We start from the raw sequence: 20,927 nt of genomic DNA, 5'->3' as shown, positions 1-20,927 counted from the left end.
GAGAGAGAAGAGAAGGCTGGATCATTGGATCTTACTCTGTCTGCTGTTACAGTCTTTCTCCTTTTTGCTGCCCTCTAGTTTTTAATTCCAGGATTTTGTTTTGCCTTCTTTGGATCTTCTGGAGTCTCCCCAGTCCTATGTCCCTTGCTAGTTTCAGTAAAACATCTGAATTTCAGACTTTCCCTGACCTCAGACTCTTTCAACTTTAGAATATATTTTAATTTGGATTTCTTGGACAAAGGATAGAATTTTAAAACATTGGGGGTTTGTGTTTTGGTGGGTTTCTTTTTTAAATCATAGTTTTGGAGTTGTGCCTTCGTAAACTATGCTGAAGGTTATGTGAAAAGGAAAATTCTTAACCTTTGTTTTTTCTATCAACAGGAATGTAAATATTGGAATTTGTTCTAAAGACTGGTGGAAAATAGAGATGAAAACAGTATCTGCTTTGATTAATCTATTACTAAATTTGGTCTGATTGGATACTAATTTCTTAGGGAAAAACTATTGTAAGTACCCTTTGCATTTTTTTGTTTCAGGAGTTAATAGCGTACAGTCCTTTGCTGCTTTTTATTTTTCATAGCATGTGGTCTGTCTTGTGGAGTTCTAATCCAAAATATTCGGAACATGATGATTGAAAGTCAGGCTCCAGAAATAGCAAGACTTTTGAACGTGAAAAAAAGTAGCTGTGCATGAAGGTTGAAAGTATGTTAAGACTGAAGAAGGCATGCTGCAAAGCTTGAATTGAATGTCACTCCTATCATATAAAATGTAAAATGAAGCTGCACATATCTTGCAGTTCGTTGTCCTTCCCCTTCTATGTTTCAGAGAGTTTCTTATTAAATAGAAAGGTAAGCAGAGTATTTTCAACAGGTGCAACTTTCATATTTCACTTTTGGTACAATATTATAATTAGAATTAATCCCCAAGCCATCCCAATTTCCTGACAAACTTAAAATAAAAATATAGAGGATAATTCAAGAGAGATTTCCAAGTTTACAAGATGATGAGTTGTGTGTGTATATAAGTACATATATGTATGTGTGTGTACGTAAAAATATATATACAAATTCACCTGATTCTTTAATGACAAAACATTCACGCTAGTGATACCAGAAAGTATCATGATGCTGTTTCTGCATCAGGCTGCAGTTAAATGAATGTGAGTAATGAACTAAGCAGCACTGGCATGGTCAGGAGTATTAGTTGGGTGGAAGTGAACACCCTCGCCAGTGGGTGAGGCAGGAGGTGACGGGCTCTCTGTACTTGTGTGGTTTTACAACTTCTTTCTTTAAAATCCGGAAGATTCAGCAGTTTTGCTGTGGCATTAATCATGTTGCTGTAGCTAAAGTTCCGTATCATTATGTCTCCTTGAAGAAAGATGCCCTCTTTTTCCATCTTTTTCTTCAATTGTAAGTTTAAATGATTTGTAAAAGGATGTAACGCTAACAGCTGGAGCACAGCTCATACTCAGGAAAGGAGATGCATCCCAGGGCACTGCAGGTTTTGCTAGGCATTTTTTACTATTGGCTATTCTACTTAATATACCCCCGTTGACTGGATAATTTTTTGTTTCTTAACCAAAAGAGCAGTAACTCAACTTTTAGGGGTTACGTTTCTATAGTGATATACTATAATCACAGATTTAAACTTTTATTTATTTATGTATCTATTTTTATTTAGCTCTTCTGCTTCATAGTTGACAAAAGTAGCTTGTCACTTCTACTTTTAGGAGGGTAGGAACTGCATAGCTTGCATAGCCCCCAAAACGTATTGGTAGACTTTCATGGATGGAAGTGTGCTTTGAATTGTATTAAATACAACTTCCAAGCTGTCCCTATTAGAGGTAAAAGTTCTGGAAGTTTAGCCTCAATTTCTTGAGGAAGAACTTGAAGCGAAATCAAATTCCTGTTAGTAAAACAGCAGTTAATTAAATGTTCTAAAGTTAAAACATAAAAATTACATAAAACGTAGATCTTATATCACTTGAATTGTACATCTGAAATGTAAGTGTACAATATAAAAATGAAGAATCTTGTGAAAAATTTATTTTTTCCCCTCCCCTCTATATGGTAGTGTTGTAGTACTGAATTTGAAATGTATTTTCACAGTGAGTTGTGTTGAGAAGCCTTTTATAAGAGGGGGAAACAATAGAATAATTAAGCAAATGAAGATATTGGTAGGGGATATGGAAACAGGATGGAAAAACTAACAGGCTGATTTTCCAAAGTGTTTGGGGGGAAAAAAAAGCAAGCCAGAAGCCAGAAATATAAAAGTTCCCTATAATTTGCCTGAAAGAATACTTACAGAATCTCAATAAGCTTAAATGGTACAATTGAAGTGACCTTGTAATTAAAAATTGATAGCTAAATCATACACAGACTTCTGTATGATTTACAGGAGTACAATGGCTTTCATGAAACATATTTCATTATATTCCTGCTTATGCCGTGAATAAAACATTCATCTTACTGGAACTGCCAGAGAAATTTGAGACCGTCAGGATTGCTCCTTCCTTTTTTATAGTTTTGTTTTGGTGGGGGTTATTTGAAATCTTGTGCTCTTGGTGTTGGCTCTCCTGTTCTCTACTTTTACCTTTAGTCTCTCTTTCCATCCATCTCTTTCTCAGTGTGCTTGAGGTTTGGGGTTTGGTAGGGGGGTTTTTGTGTTGGGTTTTTTTTGTTGGTTTTTTTGGGGGGTTGCCCTCCCCCTCCTTATTTTTAGGTACGGTCATCTGTAGGCAGTCCATTTCCGCGGCAGCAGCTGTCAGAACTAAACCTTTGCTTTAGATAGGTTTTCCTGTGTCTAAATTAAAAATGCCAACATCTCTTTCACAGTTCGCTTTGTACTAAACACTTAGCAAGGTGCAGTAGAGCTAAAATGGTTTTCTCCAGAGCTTTAGTCCTTCCTCTTCCTTGGTCACTTTGGATAATACTGATTTATACATTCATTGATGGCTCTAATTGATTATGTCTTATGTTTGACTTTTGACATCTCTGTAGGACCATGTACTTAGGCTACAGCATGCCAGTTTTTTCTAGAGTGGCTGGTATTTACTCCTTCCTCCTCATACATAGAGCTAAAGATCTTCTGAAGACATTTATCTTGCAAGTTAACAAAATCAATTTATTTTTTTTCTCTGCCTTTGGCAGATGCAAATTTGTCCCACTCTTATCTACTGAGAGCACTGCCATGAATCCATTGTTCTTGTTTATTGCTCTATTCCATACCCATATGACTTCTTCATGAAGAAAAATACAGTATGAAAATCATTCTCAAAATGGTATGTTTCTATTGGCCTGTTTATATTTATTTCTAAGATGGTGAGAGTGTAAAAGTCTGCGACTGGAGTCAAGAATTAGGAGGATCTAGTAGCCTACTATAACCTTGAGCAGCTGACTGACTTCCTATGATGATAAAACCTGATGGGAAGCTAAGTAGGATCTGTTTGAAAAACAGACGAATGAAGCTGAGCTGATGGATTTCTGTAAGCTTTGGCACTGAATCGAAAGGCGTTGTGTAGTTACATACCCTCTTTATAAAATAAAATGAAAAAATATCTCTAAGCAGAATTTTTTAAAAAATGGCCATTGATAATTAGATGTAAATGTGCTAAGATTTGTAAACACAAGAAACAGGATTTATTTAAACAGTGGTTTTAATTGTTATACATATGGTTTCAGTTAGCAGCATGCACCTTCGTTCATCTAATTGCAGCTGAGCCAGGCACAAAGTGAAATTCAGTGAAGTGACATATGCATCATCTGTGTGTCAGCTGGTACAGTATGTTCTCTTTGATATTTACTTGGTGCACTACTCTCACATTTCAAAATTCAGTCAACAGTAAACACTAACATTGCTGCCACAGTCAGCATGTCAAGTGGTAGAAGCTCTGTGTTTATGTACCCTTTGGTCAGGAACATGAGGCTGTGCAAGTAGGTTTCTGACTTGGAGGTTACTGCCATGTTTGTCATATGGGAGAATTAAAACTAACTCCTTATAATGCCAATCTGGTTTAGGACTAAGGATGACAATATCGTGTCTAATAAAATATACTTGAAAGAGAAAAGCAGGTTCCATATTTTCCTTTGAAGCGTTTCAGATCTAGGTAATGCAATAATGTCATATTTTTGCATAAAGTCATACCTGTTAATATTTTTAAAGCTGAATTGAACGTGTTTGGCTTGCAAAACCACAGTGTGCAATTTTGCCTTTTGAATAAGCATTTTTGCTATAAATTCTTGTCTTTAGTTTTTTATTCTGAAATGTAATCAATAGGCTATATAAATTGGTACTTTAGCTTGAAAGGGGGAGGTGTCTTGTGACAAATACCTTTAGATGTTTAAAAGCAGGATTAAACTTGGCTCAGCTTCTGGAGGTCTTTCAGACTAAAATAGGCTTTGTTTACTTACTGCATATATAAAAACATATTTAATGCTTCAGTAATAGTTAAAAAAATCTCCTGGGTTTTATAAGTGAAGATGAACTTTAACATTTCTGGACCTTTTACTTTTAATTCATGTGTGATTAGATCTATCCAGAAAGGCTTAATTAACTTCCGCATACATAAAGTATACTCTCTGAACTCGGGTTTGCTGCTGGTATGTATTGTGAAGTCTTGCATACATATCTTAGCTGGCTGCTTTTTATTAATTTATGTTTCTTAACCATAAACCATTAAAAAGTTTACCTTCAGTTATTTTCCTTCTGCAGTTAATGTTTGTCTGAGTGCTGTTATGGTGCAGGATATTGTTCTAAATCATTACTCCAACTAACTGGAGTAAGGCAACCGTTAAAATACTTGTGTAGAAATACTATTCCTAAGCTACTCTGAATTTTACACTTTGAACGGTTGCTTTTAACAGTTGTTGGAAATAGAAATAATTGAACTTGGTGTTGCATTTAAAGTAGTACTAATGTTGTATTTAAAGCAGTACTTACACAAGTGAAGAGTTTGCCTCAATGCTTAATAAAGATGCTAATGTCTTTTTCTTTTAGATAAAATTATACTGAACTATTCCTAAGCTACTCTGAATTTTACACTTTGAACGGTTGCTTTTAACAGTTGTTGGAAATAGAAATAATTGAACTTGGTGTTGCATTTAAAGTAGTACTAATGTTGTATTTAAAGCAGTACTTACACAAGTGAAGAGTTTGCCTCAATGCTTAATAAAGATGCTAATGTCTTTTTCTTTTAGATAAAATTATACTGAAATGTAAACCAACTCCGTTTAGAGGGGCTGTTGTAAGGAAAGGGCTTCATAATGTGGATGGAGTGTTGTTAAAGCTAGCAGATACCTGTGAGGGATTCATCCTGCTTCTGTCATTGCAGTATTTAGACATGGTTTTGAGAGGCTTCTAGAATGATGGTTGGATCTTTCTGCTCCAAAAGATCAAGATGAAATAATGTGGTTGATATAATTTGAAACAGTTACTTCATATTAAAGAATTGATCTGTGGTGATTGGACCTTTTGTCAGTACTTACTGCTGTTTTGATATGTGCTTTTTGCACTGTTTTGACTGTGAGGATCGACATAGATTGCTTACCTCCAGAGAATACAAATGTGGCAGGTATTTATATAATTGCCATGTTGAGGGCATAATTTTTTTTTATTCACCGTGTTAACAGAAGGAGTACTGAAGTATCCATAGCACTGCAGAAAAAACTGTTTTGACAGAATAAACCCTCTAATCTCAATGTTCTGAGTGATGAATGCCTTATGTATAGGGTTTTTTTGTTTTATCCTAATGCTTATTTCCAATTATATTTTCCCTCAATTGTTAGAACTTCCAGTACAGTACATAGAGATTTTTTTTTTGCTTCAGATTCTGCTGTTAGATCTGGCTGAAAGGCATTATCCTGCGATTTCCATTGCAGTTGAGGGTGGTACAGATACTGAGTTTTAGGTAGTTCTGTTAGGGTTTTTTTGCCTAGCATTCACAGTTAATTAAAAGTAATCAGTAAAACCGAAAAAGAACATCTCAGTTAACTGAATATCATCTCCATCCTGATTTCTAATATTCCACTTTAGTCTTTGATCCTCTTCCTTCCCTCTTTGTGTCTTTGCTGAAGTGTTTTCCTTCTCAGTTCCTTAGTGTCATTAAAACGCACACACACCTTTCCGGGAAACGCCAAGAGGATCAACAGAGTAAGTGGAGTAAAACTAATACAAACTGATTTCAATAATAGTTTAAAACTCATGCTGTTATTTCTGTTAGGAAAGTCTGTCACATATGAGATGTACCACCTACGTGATATTTTGAGTTCTGCAGCCCGTATTTTTAAAGGTGAAAAGTTATTTTGGGAGAAGAGGAGAAAATGCACAATTAAACAATTATATGTTTATAGGCACTCTGAAAATGAATCCTGCTTTAAAAGAAATGGGGTCTTTGGAATGAAATTACCTAAAAAGTAGATGTTTGCCAATTGCATGAAATAAAAATTTTCAGAATTTTCAGCTTATTTACTAAAAAAACCTGTTATAAGGTTTCTTAAATTTTCTGATGTTGGAGGGGGAGATTTTTAGTAAAAGAGTCCGGAGAAGTACTGCAAGACCCAGGCTTGCTCATGCAGCATAAGTATGATTTGAAGATCATCCCTGTCAGAGGGCATTGGAGAATCTGGGCCTTACTTAAGATACAATATTTGTTCAAATTCCTTTGGTAAAATATCTTCTTTAGCTTATGAAAAATAATGACTTACTGTAAGCAGTGCATTCATGTTGTAATGAAGTTTTTTATATATATATGCGCACCTGGTATATGCTAATCTTTTTTTATTCTTTATGCATATGATACTGCTGTATCGGACTTCTTTTCTTTTTAAGAATGGCAGATTTTAAGATGAGTTCTGATAACGGAGCGGTTAAGTGGTGCTTAGAACATGTAGGTAGTTTACGAGAAGTGGGGACATAATTCTGTCTCTCGCCTGTTTTTTAACTTCATATATAATAGTCATCATTGTAGTATGTGGTCACCCTGTATGGCATAAGGAACAAAAAAGCACAAACCAAGGGTGATCTTTGTGTCTCCAGTAAATTTTTGAGATCTGTCAGGCTTGAACCTTGGTCTGTCTTCACCCCTGATTTCACTAAGGACAGGGAGAATGAATTGCAGAGAATGGCTGTGTAGATCGTCTCCAATTTGCCGCAGTTATTTTGTATGCAACAGATGGAAGAGGAATGTAGAAGCTCTATTCTGATTTTAAAATAAATATAAAACAAAAAAAGTTAATATTTAAAAATTTAAATAGGATGAGTTTTCTTCACTGTTTCTGAACTCATTTCTATTCTAGTTATATAGAGGTAAAGATACTGCTATTCATACGTTGAAAGCATATGCATTTGTTTTGTTTTTTCAATGTACGTCTTCAAAAGGAGTCTCTGAAGGATGTGAGGTAGGCTTTGTTTGCCACCTTGTAGAAATTCTTTTAGGCATGCAGATAAGAAAATTAGTTTGCAGCTAACGGTATTTGAGTAATACAAATTATTCTATGAATGCAGTGTAGTAGTAATGATGATAGACCCATAAGATCACTTGAGGTCTTTACAGAAACAGTCCTAGAGGATTTAAAATAAGATTTTAAAAGGAAATAAACACGAACTTCTAAACTTTTGTTATAAAAATTGATTGTTTTTAATATACATATGTATATTGAAAAAATACACATATTGTGACAGCTTTCATATTACTACATGTAATTACTGATTTTTTTGCCCTTCAAAGTCAAAACAAGCATATAGGTCAGATTTGTAGGTCAGCCAATGTAATTTATTCAGAAGCTATTTTCGAATTTGCTAAACTAAACCAGAAAACCACAGAATAATTTCTAGTGTCATTAAATTAGTCACAAACTGACTTACAGAAGAAATTAAAGCTGGTGCTCAGAAGTAGTCTTGCATCTGTGATTACATGAAGCAAGCATGCTGGGTCTCTAATGTCATGTTTTCTCAAGCTGCTTGTAGGTTAATTATCTTTGTCATCTTGGCAAAGGATGCAGCGATCCTGCAATGCATAGTCATTTTCATTTTCCCCTCCCCCTTCTGAACTTTAAAAAAAGGTTTTGTCCTTCCTGTAGAAGCTAAACCTGGTATTATATAAGTAATTATTGTAATTGTAACATCTGCATTGACCTTACAGAAAGTATAATCAATATTAACACAGGTGTTGAGGAAGGAGCGTGTTGAGGAAGCTAAATTTTTGCCTGATGGCCTACCCTACAAAGGTGAGGACCGGAAATAGATACATTTCAGGATTCATGTAGAAAATGGAGGAGGACACTTGTTCAAATAAAGACATATTCTGTTCTTCCTTATATGCGTTTCTTTTCGCTAATTGCTGAATTATTATTGCTTTGTGCTAAGAAGTCCATTTGGGCAGTCTCATAATAATTTAATTTACCACTTAATAAAGGAGTAAGTTTGCGATGTGTATCAGCAGTAGCCTTTGTTTTACCCAAGACTTTCTAAGTCAATAATATCACTGCACTTGTCAGGACAAGAGATAAATTTTTACTGTGCTTGACTTCATCGATCTTGGGATGAAGGCAATGACTGTGTCAGTTTGTGGTTCTTGCACAGGACCTGTGGGAACCAAGTTGCTTTCTTTCATCCTTGTGAAAGAAGGGCCTTGGCTGAGTGCTCTTAGCAGCCTTCTAGCACAGAAGGGTGCAGGGCAGGACTAGCAGTCAGTACTCACCCTGGAAAAGTGTAGGCTGGAATAGGAATGTGGGACAGGTGGTAAGGAGAATGACATTCCTTCAGGGAGGGAAGGGAGGAAAAGCTGAGGTGATGGCAGAGGCACAGGAACTTTTGATAGAGAGTGGGATGGGAAAGTGGAAGCAGTGTGCTGGGCATGAATGCTAGTGCTGGGTAGTCTAAGACGCTGATCCTAAAAGCAGAGCATAGCACTTTGGTAAAATGCCCCAGTGAAACATCTGATAGTTTATTTCACGAGATACTTTGCTAAAAGGAAAACTGAGATGTATGTCTTTACAATATAACACAAGCCCAAAGGCTTTTTTCTTTTTGATGATGGTTTTACCAGTTGATGCCCATCTGTAATGGGCACAGTGGTCATGGCCTTAGTACGGAGAAAAATAAAGATAGTTGTGTTTCAGAACTGGGCTGTAAAATCTTGCAAATGTGGTCTGGCTTAGATCAGTATTTTAAATTCAGTAACAGTATTTCAGGTTCGGAAGCCTTTTGGCAGGGTTTTGCCCAGAGCTTTTGTTAAATATTTTGTTGATTTCATTCTTGCAATGTTTCTTTGTTAAGAAGTAGAATATGCTTTTAAAGCTATAAATGTATAAACCTGTGTGTTTTGCAGGTAAATTTTTATTGGCCTGTAAAACTTCATGATCTTTCTGCCTTTCTTTATGGATTTTTTTTTTTTTGTTTGTAATGTTCTGGTTTTTGCCTCTGCATGGCAGGGGGGGCAGGCAAGGGTGAGATGGGAGGGAAGAGGAAGAGGCATTATTTTAATACATAAAGGATGGCTAGCTTAATTTAGCCAGTTTCCAGGCTTGCATATGGGTATGATGAATTTTTCTGTCTGTGAAATTAAATATTTATTCTTTGTTTAGGAAATCTGAAAGGAGAGCTCTACCTATGAAGAGATGACGTGTAATGGCCCAGATAACTCGGAAGCTTGTGCCACTCCAGACACTGACCGTGACCAGGAATGGGCACAGGAACACTACCGACTAGGAACTTTTGTTGCGTTTCCACTTGGCTGTCCGGTTTCGGCATCAGTACTAGCACGAGCTGGCTTTGTTTATACTGGAGAAGGTGACAAAGTGAAGTGCTTCAGTTGCCATACAACTACTGAAGGATGGGCGCCTGGGGATTCTGCAGTTGAGAGACACAAAAAGCTTTCCCCGAATTGCAAATTTATTACTGAATCTACTTTTCTGGAAAATAACATACATCCTCTCGCCCAGAACTACCAGCATGGAACTGAAAACGGTTCCAGCAATTCAGCCCTCCCGTGTACTCTGGATCACCTATCTGATGCAGAGGCAGATTACCTTGTGAGAACTAGGCAGGTTGTGGATATGTCAGATAATTTTTATCCTAAAAACCCTGCTATGTGCAGTGAAGAGTCAAGATTAAAGTCTTTCCACAACTGGCCCCTCAATGGCCAGTTGACACCAAAGGAATTAGCTAATGCTGGATTCTATTATACAGGTATCGGTGATCAAGTGGCATGTTTTTGTTGTGGTGGAAAATTGAAAAAGTGGGAACCCAGTGACAGAGCTTGGTCAGAACACAAGAGGCATTTTCCCAAATGCCTTTTTGTCCTGGGACGGGATGTTGGAAATGTCCCAAGTGAATCTGTTCGTGATGAGCTTGGGAGAAGTGGTCTGAACAATGCACAGCATCCATGGAATCCATCTATGGCAAAATATGGAAGACGTTTACAAACATTTTTAACTTGGATATATCCTGTTGACAAAGAGCAGCTTGCCAAAGCTGGGTTCTATAGCATAGGTAAGCCAGACCTTAAAATGGCTAATATCTTTTATGAAGAAGTTTTATATGAGTGTCTTGTTACGAAAAAAATAAGCTTTTTTTTATTCTAATGTGGAATGATTTGCCAGAACTTCTTTACTCTGTAAACTACTTTTCATAGTTCTTGTGTAAAATGATATACATTATATCAAGTATTTTTAATAGCAAAGTATAAACTTGGTCATAAATTCATTTTTAGCATTAAAACATAAAAGTGTGTTTTCCTTGCCTGCTAAAACCCTCATAATAGATCTTTCACAATGACAATTAGTGAAGTTAATATTTTTTTAAAAATAAGTGCTGTCCTCCAGATATCTACCTTAGGTCTAAGGAGTTGGCTTGTGGCCTGTACAGAAGCCTATGAACAAGACAATCCAGGTTGTGTGCTGTTTTATTTAGTTAACGTGTTTGCATTATCACAGCATTCAGACACCCAAAACTAGCAAATACCATTACTATCTACTGTAAAAGCTTTACGAAGACAATGACTCCAGTGGAAGAGCTTTTACTTTTACACATGTAGTGTATGGCTTGGATAAGTCTCCAACAACTTTGTGCATTGGTTTCCCAATTAGATTGATTTGCACAGTGCTGTTAAAAGCTCTTTGAAATTCTTCACTGAGAGATGCTGTATGAGTGCAAAGTGTTGCTATTATTAGGTCACAAAGAAAAGGGAATTATCCAGGATAATTTCTTGCTCTCATCTTAATTGGCTTCTCTCTTAGTAGCTCTCGGAAGAACTGTTTAACCTGATTCCATTTGTTTTACTTGTGGCCATACATAAAACCTTTGGTATATTCTTGTATGGGTGATATACAGGCAATATTTGTACCCAGTGGAACTGTTTTTATTGATTTCTTCTTGGATTCCTGCAAGTACCTAGCTTCTCACAGCCAAGTGAGATCTGTATTGTGGAGGTACACTAAATAGGCACCAGCTTATCAGACCCGATGGCTGTTCAAGTGACTTCTGTGAAAACTCTGTTTCCTGTGGCCTGAGAATGATTTAGCTCTGTAGGAAAAATCTATCCATACCTCCTCTCATTTCAATAAACACTATCTAAGCAGTTTCTGGTGCAGTCTTTGATTACAGTAGGCATAGTGCTAGAACAGAGAGAATGCAATTTCTCCTAACATCTCCTCAGTTATGCTACTGCTGTATAGAGCCCATTAATCTTAATGGTGAAATGGAGGACCAAAAAGGCACGTAAACATCCTTAATTCTTTGTGGGAGACTATTTCATGGCTTGTTTACCAGTGGATTGAGCTATTTGATAATAGATTATTTTTAGCTTTTGCTTTTTATCTGTATACTTACTTGATAAAATGAAATTCAGGAATATTTCATGTGACTCTTATTTTGTATTTTTTAAGCTCAAGTCTCTCCCGAACATTTGTTTCAAATCTTATGTATTATGTCCTCCTTGAAAATGGAGTTCTCTTCAGTTACATTTGCTAATCAATAAAATAAATATTTTTTTTCTTAATAATGTAAAATTTTAGTTTAAAACTTACTGTTATGCCTACTAGCAGTATGTAACTTTATTCTCGTGTGTTTCCTCAGGTAATGGTGATCATGTTGTGTGTTTCCACTGTGGTGGAGGATTGCAAGAATGGAAGGAAAATGAAGACCCATGGGATCAACATGCCAAATGGTTTCCTGGGTAAGGTATTTTTTACTGTTTTCTTGTTGCATGTCCGAGTCTTATTTACAGTATATTATGTTTTAATGACAGACCATACTAATAAAGGTTTCAGAAGGTTGACTATGGCTTAACATTGTTTAGATTTAGGAAAATAACTTAATTTTTCTTTAGTTGCCTTCCTCTACTTCCTTCTCCTTCATTTTTGTCATGTAGGCACCAAAGGAATATCAGTTGTCTTCCATGGTTTATATTTTTCCTTTTCAATAAGTAGAAAATACTTTAAGGAATTTTTTGCATGGGGTCCTTATTTTTGTTGTTCCATCTGCTCTACCTTCTGTAGTCCTGCTATTATATGTATAATCATCAACATATGCTTTAATGTTGTATTGGTGGCCTCAAAAGAGGACATCAACCTAATGTCGTCTTTGAGAGGTAGGAGGGAGTTCTTCTAAAGTGGGCAGGAAAGAGAACTAAATCTCAACAGCTTGAGGGCACAACTAACTCATTAGAGGTGATCAGTCTGAAAGGTTGCCCTGAAATTGTACCTTCTGAATAACTTTACTTTTAAGTCAGTGTTGTTTGTATGTCAGCTTGTTTGTAGGAATTATTAAAGGGAAGAGAAGATTTCTGTGTCTGGACTTAACTGATTGGTTTTTTCCTCATTATCCAAGTGCTATGTTCTAATTGTTACTTTAATAGCTTCATACCTGCCAAAGTTTGTAACTTATGTCAGAATACAAAATGACTAAACTTCTGTCACGGTGTAAACAAACCTGAAGAAGGCAGTAGTGCTATTGAATTCAAAACATACTTGTGCATAATTTTAAAGGATTGAGGATTCCAGACCCAGAAATAGTTTTTAGAAAGACTGCCAATTTTGTCTAAAATCTGTCTTGAGGAAAGGAAGAATAGTATATGACTCACTGTACTTGGACAGCTTTTATCCACCTGTAAGAAACGAAGGCTTAGTAACTTGTATAACATTGATGTCTTTTTGCGTTAGCTGCCAAATTTGTCTTCTGTGGTGAAAGGCTCTCTGGAAGCTGGAAGTTAATATTTATGTGATAGCTGATCCTTTTTTCAATAGTGGTACAGGCAGCTTTTAATTATTAGTCTCTGCCACTTGAAAGAGATGCCATTCCAAGTTTTTGGCTTGGTGCAGTGAATGGTTAAGACGCATTTTGCTACATTTCACTCCTCCTTATATGGGTTTGATTTGGTTTTAGGTTGTTTACATTATGTCAGATTTGATTACTTCCTCTCAGATCATTAACTGTCTTATATGGAGTTTTTGTTTGCACATCAACTTCAGTGGCAGTGTATCAGTCTCACAGCATGCTGTCTATGTCCACGAACAGGACACCATGAAGGTGAAGTAACTGCTGAAGCTAGACAACTATTGTTGAGGAGTTACGGCATTCCCTAAATCTTCTGGTAGGGAAAAACTCTGCCCAGTGGTAGGACTGGTTGGAAAATAGTGAAAGAAAGCATGTAAGGCACCTGTCTGACCAGTGACTGCTTTTCTTTGATTACAAAAGACTAGAAGAACCAACATTTTAACATAATGCTTGTTTTTCATTGGAGTCTTTTACTTTTATAGACCTGTGGCATCAGCTGTCATGGCCAACAACTCTTTAGTTTTCCATTTCACCAAAAATGTGAAAAAGATAAGTACTGCTGAAGTGATTAAGATGTTTTTAGAAATGTTTAAATGACCTTACTGATGTTAACTGAATATTTAGAGATTTCAAAAGCAAGCATTCTGTATGATGTAGGAAATGTATCGAAGCTTTCCAAAGTTATGTAGTCAATTTTTGTTTGCTGCTTATGCAGTTTTATTATAACTAAATATTTTCATTTATAGGTGCAGATTTGTGAGAAAGGAAAAGGGGCTAGAATTTATAAATAATGTTCACTTAAGAGATGGATATAGGGATTCAACAGTAAGTGTCTTGCTTATTAATCAAATACTATTTTGTTAAAATGAAAAACAATCTTAACATAGTTTTCACATGAAGTTACTCTTCTAATTAGCTGCATATCATTTAGTCCTCCTGCTGCTTCTTGCACTGGCAGAAAGTGAAAGACATCAAAGTATGTTTTGGTTCTGTCATTCAGGGTTTATAGATCTCACAGTTCTCCTTAGTTGGGTTATGGATCACAGGCAGGGTACCTTGTATATGTTGTATATTTGGTAATGAACAAGTGCTTTTTTTTTTTTTTAGTAGTCTGGGAACCTAAGGCTTACAATGAATAATTTCCTTATTCAAGTGTAGTAGATAATTTTTCTTTTCTTGTTGGTAAAGCACTGTTAAACTTGTATGTGGTCACTAAAAAGTAAAACCGATGTTATTTTACAATTCTTCCATAGACTAAGAATCATGTACATATGGTTATAGCAAGATGGGTTAAAATGAAAATTTAAAACAATATGAAAGACATAACAAAACACTGATCCCTTTGCAATTGTTCAGAGCAGATTTAATAGTTTTAGTCAATAAAATAACTGATATCAAATAGCTATTTTCTGTCCTGTAACTGTATAGGTTTCCTTCTACCTTCTCCAGAATTGTAATTTTGTCTGTTTGTATTTCACTTTTAGACAGAAGCTGCTGAAGGGACAATACTTCAACAAAACACCCCCCCCCCCCCCATTTTGGAATATCCATATTTTCATTTCTAGTAAAGGAAATGGTTAATTTTTAAAATAACCCTATTATATTTTTAAATAAAGCATGACAGGCAAATTGTTGGATGATACTCTTTCGTTGCTTCATTGCTTCTAAACAACTGCAGAATGAATTTTATTTCTCTTAGGGGAAATCTAATCATGGTTGGGTAAATATTGTAAAGATTGTAAACCATGAAAGAAGTACGTATAGGATGCAGTCTTATTTTTATAGCTAGTAAGTATGCATCAAGTATGGAATTATAGTGCTGTGGGATGAATGTTAAAGAATACTGAAATGAAACAATAATTGTTGCTTTTCATGAGGCAGGAAGAGTTGGTCTGTTAAATGGCAAGGACTAGGAAGCTGAGAAAGCTTAAATAGCTTGTTATGTGTTCCAGTATTACGCATTCCTGCAATGTTTTTCACAAATACCAAGCAATAAAAAGACAAGAGAGTTAAAGGGGTAGTAGGAAGACAGTCGAGTAGCTTCCTCCCAGGGAATGATAGCTGTTGCTAATAAGAGTGGTTACACAAAACCTATTTTAGAACTCTCTCACACACTGCTCATTTATGAGAGTGAAAATTAGGTTAAAAATTTTGCTCTTTTAACAATTTTAAGTAAAGAAGAAATTAGTCATTTACATGTAATAGAAGAACTGGAAATAAGTTTTTACAACTAGCAAAATTCTTAAATCGGAAATACAGTTCCTTTGGCTAGATATTGGCAAGATGTCTTAGAGATACTATCCGATAATAAGATTCATCCTTGTTAAATTGGTTTTTTTGTTTTTTAATTTCTTGTTTTAGATGATCTCTTACAGAATCCTTTGGTACAAAGTGCCATAGACATGGGTTTCAGTTTGTCTGAGATTAGGAACACCATGGAAAAGAAATTGCAGATGTCTGGAGAAAGTCACACATCTGTTGGGGATCTGGTAGCAGACTTAAGTGCTCAAAAAGAAAATACAAGGGAAGAAGAACCAAATGAAATCCCAGTTGAGCAAGATGATCTTATTCAATTGCAAAACCTCTGTGTGTATTTCGTATCGGCTCTTTAGTCTATGAAATAGATCTTATTGTTATCTGTTTATTCTGCCTTCTGAACCAAGTCTTACTTAAGGTGAAGTTACAGTATCGTAACTTAAAATTCAAGAGATTTATTTTTGGACATTAAAAAAAAGCTGAACAAAGAGGGTGTTAAAATATTTAGGCGTAGCGGCATTTATAAATATCATCTATAAAATAAGTAGTATTAATACCTCAAAAGTGTATAATATTGAAATAATAGTCTAGCATGCTTCTGGGAAAGGTTATACACGCTAACTAAAAAGCCAAAATTATTGTGACGATGACATTTGAAAGATGAAAAAAAAGCAAGAATAACTATAGATGTGGGGACTCTGGTGGCAAAATGAAATAGACGCAGCAACATACTGCCAAATATTCAGTATACTCAAAATGAAAAAATCTTAGTAGGGGATTATTTATTTTTCAGTATAAAATTTTGCATGGGATAGAAGCATTTTCTTTCTTGGCCAATAAGAACAAATGTACTTCTAGATGGTGTTTCTTTTCAATTATTTGTGTTCCAGCTATGCTGGGACATGCAAGTTATGCTCAGAAAGCCATTGTGGTACACTCTGCAAATAGACCAAACCCAAGGTCTCTAACTCAGGAGACTTGTAATTTAAGACAAGCATATGAGTGAATTCATAGGGAGGGAAAAAACCATCTGGTTGGCATGATAGGCAGAGATCTTACCAGCCCACTCTTTTTAATAAGATTTTTAATGGACATTATGGGGGAAAGAGAACTTGCAATGAAGATGGACATTATTTTTGTGGTTGGCTGTGCAGAGCTTTCCCCAAGCGGCAGGGGAAGGCTTTTGAAGTTTGCATTTTCAAATGGGGCATACTGGAATAATAAAGAGCTAACGTACAATGCAAAATTGATTCTTTCTGTACTACAAATTTTAAAGCTTTTGAAGTATGGGCATTTTGAAAACGGGGGCAGGGAAGGAAATCACATCCTCGTTCTTTTCATTGGGGAAACTCTCTGGAAAAAAAATAAAATTCAAATTACTTAACCAGTATCAACGAGCCTTTCTTTCACCTTCTGTACAAGTTTTGGGAAAGTTGTCAATGGGAAGTCTGTGAAAAGAATAGTTCCTGATTGAAATATGCATATCCTAAATTCTATAGATATTTCAAGCTCTTGCAAATATAGATAGCTAAATTCCGTGCTTGCATTGGCCTGGGAGATGTAATGAGATGGGCGGGGGGGAGAGGATTCCATGCTGCAGCTTGGTTTCCTGTCTCTTGTGGTTTTTTTTTTCCTTTTTAAAGGTGTGACCTTTAAATCATACGAAGAAAATCTTGTCCTTGTGTGTAAAGGAAAAAAAAAAAAAGAGATTCAATGTTACTAAGTATGTTAACTCCTTTTTATGTGTTTAATTTCCTTAGATCTCAGTACTGAAGAGAAGCTAAGACGCTTGCAGGAAGAAAAGCTTTGTAAAATCTGTATGGCTAAAGACATATCAGTCGTCCTCATTCCCTGTGGTCACCTAGTTGCCTGTAAGGAATGTGCTGAACCGCTTAATGAATGCCCTCTGTGTCGTACCAATATTATGAAAAGACAGGAAATTTTTATGTATTAGTGAAATACACAGCACTGTGGATGCAAACGTTTCCTGCTTTATTGCTTTAAATATGTGTAATGTAATGTAAAAAACTGAGTTAATTCCAGGATGTAATCATATGGCAGTGTTTAGATTTTTCTGCTGTCAAACTCTACATACATTTTAACATGCTAAAAATTATTTTCCTAAAGTAAATTTTTTGTATGTAAAAACCCGTATTGAAAGGCAAATATATATATTCTGTAACTCAATTCATACACCTGATTTGGGAAAGCCTAAGTAATGCAAAGCTTTATTTATGTGATCATTCCTTTGCTTCACTTTGGTAGGACTCTGTACGACTGAAGTTTATGCAAATACAGTTGTATAAAGAGTCCGGCCCTATATAAAATTTGTAAATAAGTAAGAGAATTTAAAAAATTACTATATACTTGTATATTATAGCTTAGATTTTAGCTTCTCAAAAACACAAAAAAATTATTTAAGATTGAAAATGTTATCTTATTTCTGTAACTTTGGTTGTGACCTAATTCAGAGAAAATGCGTAAACCTGCTGCTGAAAGATTTCACCTTATGTTTGCTGCTGCTACTTTGTAAGTTTGTCTGTTTTGATATACAATTCCTGTCTCCCCGTTTATTTTTTTTCTGGTTTAGATGTATAAATTGGCTTCAGTAAACTGGTTTTAGCCATCCGTTTTTCACAAAAATCCCTCTGTATATAAAATGTATATTAATTTCATTCCTTAAAAGAGAACTCAACAGAAATGAAGGAGATTTTACGTACCTTGTGCCTGTCATGAAAGGAGCGGTCTCATTTTAAAATTGCCCCCCTACACAAAAAGTTGTTCATTGTTTGATTGGGTTTTCTTTAACATTTAGCATGATCCTAACTCATTTATCTGCTAATACTTTGCAGTGCTTCTGTTTGTTTGTCTATTTTTTCATAAGAGAAGATTAAACTCCATCGCCATGAAAATGCTTTCTTTTTTTTATAATTCACCACTAATGTTAGAAATCTTTCAATTTTATTCGTGTCAGTTTGCAGCATTTAAATTAAAAAGTTAAGAACTATTCTAGTGAGAGGCACCTTAAAATACTTAATAAACTATTTCTTACTGGACTGATCCTCAGTTCTCCAGTTAAAAAAGTATCATAGCTTTGTATTTAAGTACAGCTGGTTTACAATCACCCTACTTAATTATGTGACTTCCTTATTTTGTGGAGCTACTAATATGTTCCGTGTATATATTTTTATCTTTGAGTCCTACACACTAATATATTTAGAATATACAGAATATAGTTTTTCACGTGATAAAAGTTTTAAATCCAATACACAAAATTTTAATGTCTATTCTTCTATTTTTTTAAATATGTGCTGTGATTATATGCTGGTGTAATGTTATAAATATTTAAAATGAAGTGCAACCCAATTGTTCCTTGATCAGCATATTTGATTCTCATATGCGGGAAAAAAAAAATTCGTAACAGAAGGTTGCTTTCTGTTGCCTTTTTTTTTGTTTTGTAACTCAACTGTTACTAATTTAACCTGAGTGTTACTAAGGATTACAAATATATTTTAATTGGAGAGGAAATAAAATCTATTGTTTGTACAAATTAAAGTTTGTTAATTATAAAATTAAAATACGATAATTTTGCTTTTTTTTATAATAAATTAGAATTTGGTTATTAGGAATATATGATGACTAGAAATTCATAAAGAATTCAGCACGAAAAGGTTTTATTTTGTCTTTTTGTGCCTTTGTGAAGAGTTTAGTGTTTCAGATAATTCATGCATTCGGGGATTTTTCAGGACAGAGACGGACTGGCAATTCTGACAGGCTTGTTTCTAGCTCCCATTTTCAGTTACAGGGAGGGTTTTCTGTACTTTTCAAGGGAAATTAAAGGGGGGGTTGCTTATGAGCTGGTGTATCTTGCCTGAAATAGCTTGTTAGTGTTGTGAACCATGTTAGGCTGACTTGCTTAAGCAGATGGTTTGTTACCTAACCGTGACCTAAGTCATGTGAGAGAGACTATCTGGATGAGCTGGATCCAACTTACGGGCTGCAGAACTTGGCATGTGGCTCGACAAAGCCCTGTCTGGGAAAGAGATTGACCAAATTTTACTTAGAACTGTTTGTGGCAAAACTAAATCCTAGCAAAGAGGTGATTTGGGATGTAAGTGTTGCATGTAAACTGTCTGAGAAAAGCCTCGAAGTGGGTCACAAATAGTACCTTCCAAACTGAAATGGAGAGCAAACGCATTGTCCAAATAATACGCAAGCAAATAGCATAAATGCTTCATGTTAAAGCTTGTTAACTTTTAAAAGGTATTCTGTATCCCTTATTGTAACTTTTTGATAAATTTTATAAAAGATATAGCTATAATAGCAATTCAGATTTTAATCAGGAACATTAAAGGGTTAAAAGCCTGTTAGGGAGATGACAAAATAACTGCTCTGTAGGTCTAGGTTTTTTAAAAAACTATAATCAGTTCTATTCAGACTAAATGTGAAAAAATAATTAGCATAGTCATCAAATTTTGACAGCTTGAATTAGGAAGATGTTTTTTCAAATCACTTTGATTTTTAGTATCTTAAAGAAACAGAGAAGAAATTCCACGGACACTGGTACTGGGCTGAGTGTTTAAAGAGATAGAAATGCAGGATGCAAATAAAGGGAGTGGAAGCACAGGTGCTTTGAAAAGGAGGTTAGTAGCAGGACAAAGATGCCTTGGGAGTTGGTTGTTATAAAAGAGTTACCTGGAATGAAGAGCTATGGAATACATTCAAGCATCAGTATTCAGTAACTTTCTTCTAGTAGCTTCTATGTAACATCTTTCTTACTTCCATTTTACTTGCAACAGCAGAACTATTTGCTGGTCTAGATATGTGGGAGATTTACAAGGGGTTTTAATAATGCGTTCTGGAACTGTTTTGCTTAGAAAATACGGAAATTGCATGCCTAATTTAGGAACAGAAGGCTAAAATAAGGAAAACCCATAGATGCCACTTTTTTGTTATGCATTTAGCTTTTTTTCACAGCCTTGAAACATGAGGCTTGAAACAGTAATGACTTACTCTGCTGGTTGCTGCAGCTTGAATCTCTACAGATACTTAGCTGTCTGTACTTTTTTAAATTTGTTTTGGGGAAAGATCCAAAGCTCATAGCACAATAAAAAGATTTTCAATTATTATTGTTTGGTTTTTTGTTGTTTTTTTTTTTTAAGTTAGAGTATTTAAACACTTCTTTTAATATTGCCTGGTTAGTTTTGACCGCAATGCTCCAATGTTTATTTTTGTTAGCTGTATGTGCAGCCTGAAGCTACAGGACAAATAGTTGGTCAAAGTTTTCAAAGCATTGTTAACCTAAAACATGGGGTTTTAAAGTTAGCTTTTATGCTTGTTTTTATTGAAATTAACACAAATTTAAATACAATGGGCGGTTAGAATTGAATTATAACTGG

The 20,927-nt window shown here is 35.2% G+C and overlaps 1 protein-coding gene across 6 annotated transcripts; it reads left to right on the top strand.

The window, feature by feature from the left end:
- The first annotated feature begins 297 nt into the window (after positions 1 to 297).
- Positions 298 to 20,653, top strand: XIAP (X-linked inhibitor of apoptosis). Of its 6 annotated transcripts, none has more exons than XM_009275297.1 (7): positions 298 to 506; positions 9,582 to 10,488; positions 12,073 to 12,172; positions 14,019 to 14,097; positions 14,757 to 14,784; positions 15,628 to 15,858; positions 17,289 to 20,653. In XM_009275297.1, the coding sequence occupies exons 2-7, from the start codon at positions 9,615 to 9,617 to the stop codon at positions 17,480 to 17,482; spliced, it is 1,506 nt and encodes a 501-aa protein (XP_009273572.1). In that variant the 5' UTR covers positions 298 to 506; positions 9,582 to 9,614; the 3' UTR covers positions 17,483 to 20,653. The 6 variants fall into 6 exon arrangements, with proteins under 6 accessions (XP_009273572.1, XP_009273573.1, XP_009273571.1 ...); XM_009275298.1 differs by lacking the exon at positions 298 to 506 and adding an exon at positions 3,880 to 3,932; XM_009275296.1 differs by lacking the exon at positions 298 to 506 and adding an exon at positions 4,373 to 4,598.
- The last annotated feature ends 274 nt before the right edge of the window (positions 20,654 to 20,927 follow it).

This window comes from Aptenodytes forsteri, unplaced genomic scaffold (genome assembly GCF_000699145.1).
Source record: "Aptenodytes forsteri isolate BGI_AS27 unplaced genomic scaffold, ASM69914v1 Scaffold143, whole genome shotgun sequence".
NCBI lineage: Eukaryota > Metazoa > Chordata > Aves > Sphenisciformes > Spheniscidae > Aptenodytes > Aptenodytes forsteri.
The sequence above is the reverse complement of the archived record's forward strand: the minus strand, read 5'-3'. Positions and strand labels throughout refer to the sequence as shown.

Bases quoted from the DNA above. Each gene is read 5' to 3' on its own strand.
- XIAP (XM_009275297.1), top strand. From the start codon at position 9,615: ATGACGTGTAATGGCCCAGATAACTCGGAAGCTTGTGCCACTCCAGAC. The intron at 12,173-14,018 runs GTAAGGTATTTT...TTTCATTTATAG, and splicing joins CATGCCAAATGGTTTCCTGG to GTGCAGATTTGTGAGAAAGG. The intron at 14,785-15,627 runs AACAAAACACCC...TTTAATTTCTTG, and splicing joins TGCTGAAGGGACAATACTTC to TTTTAGATGATCTCTTACAG.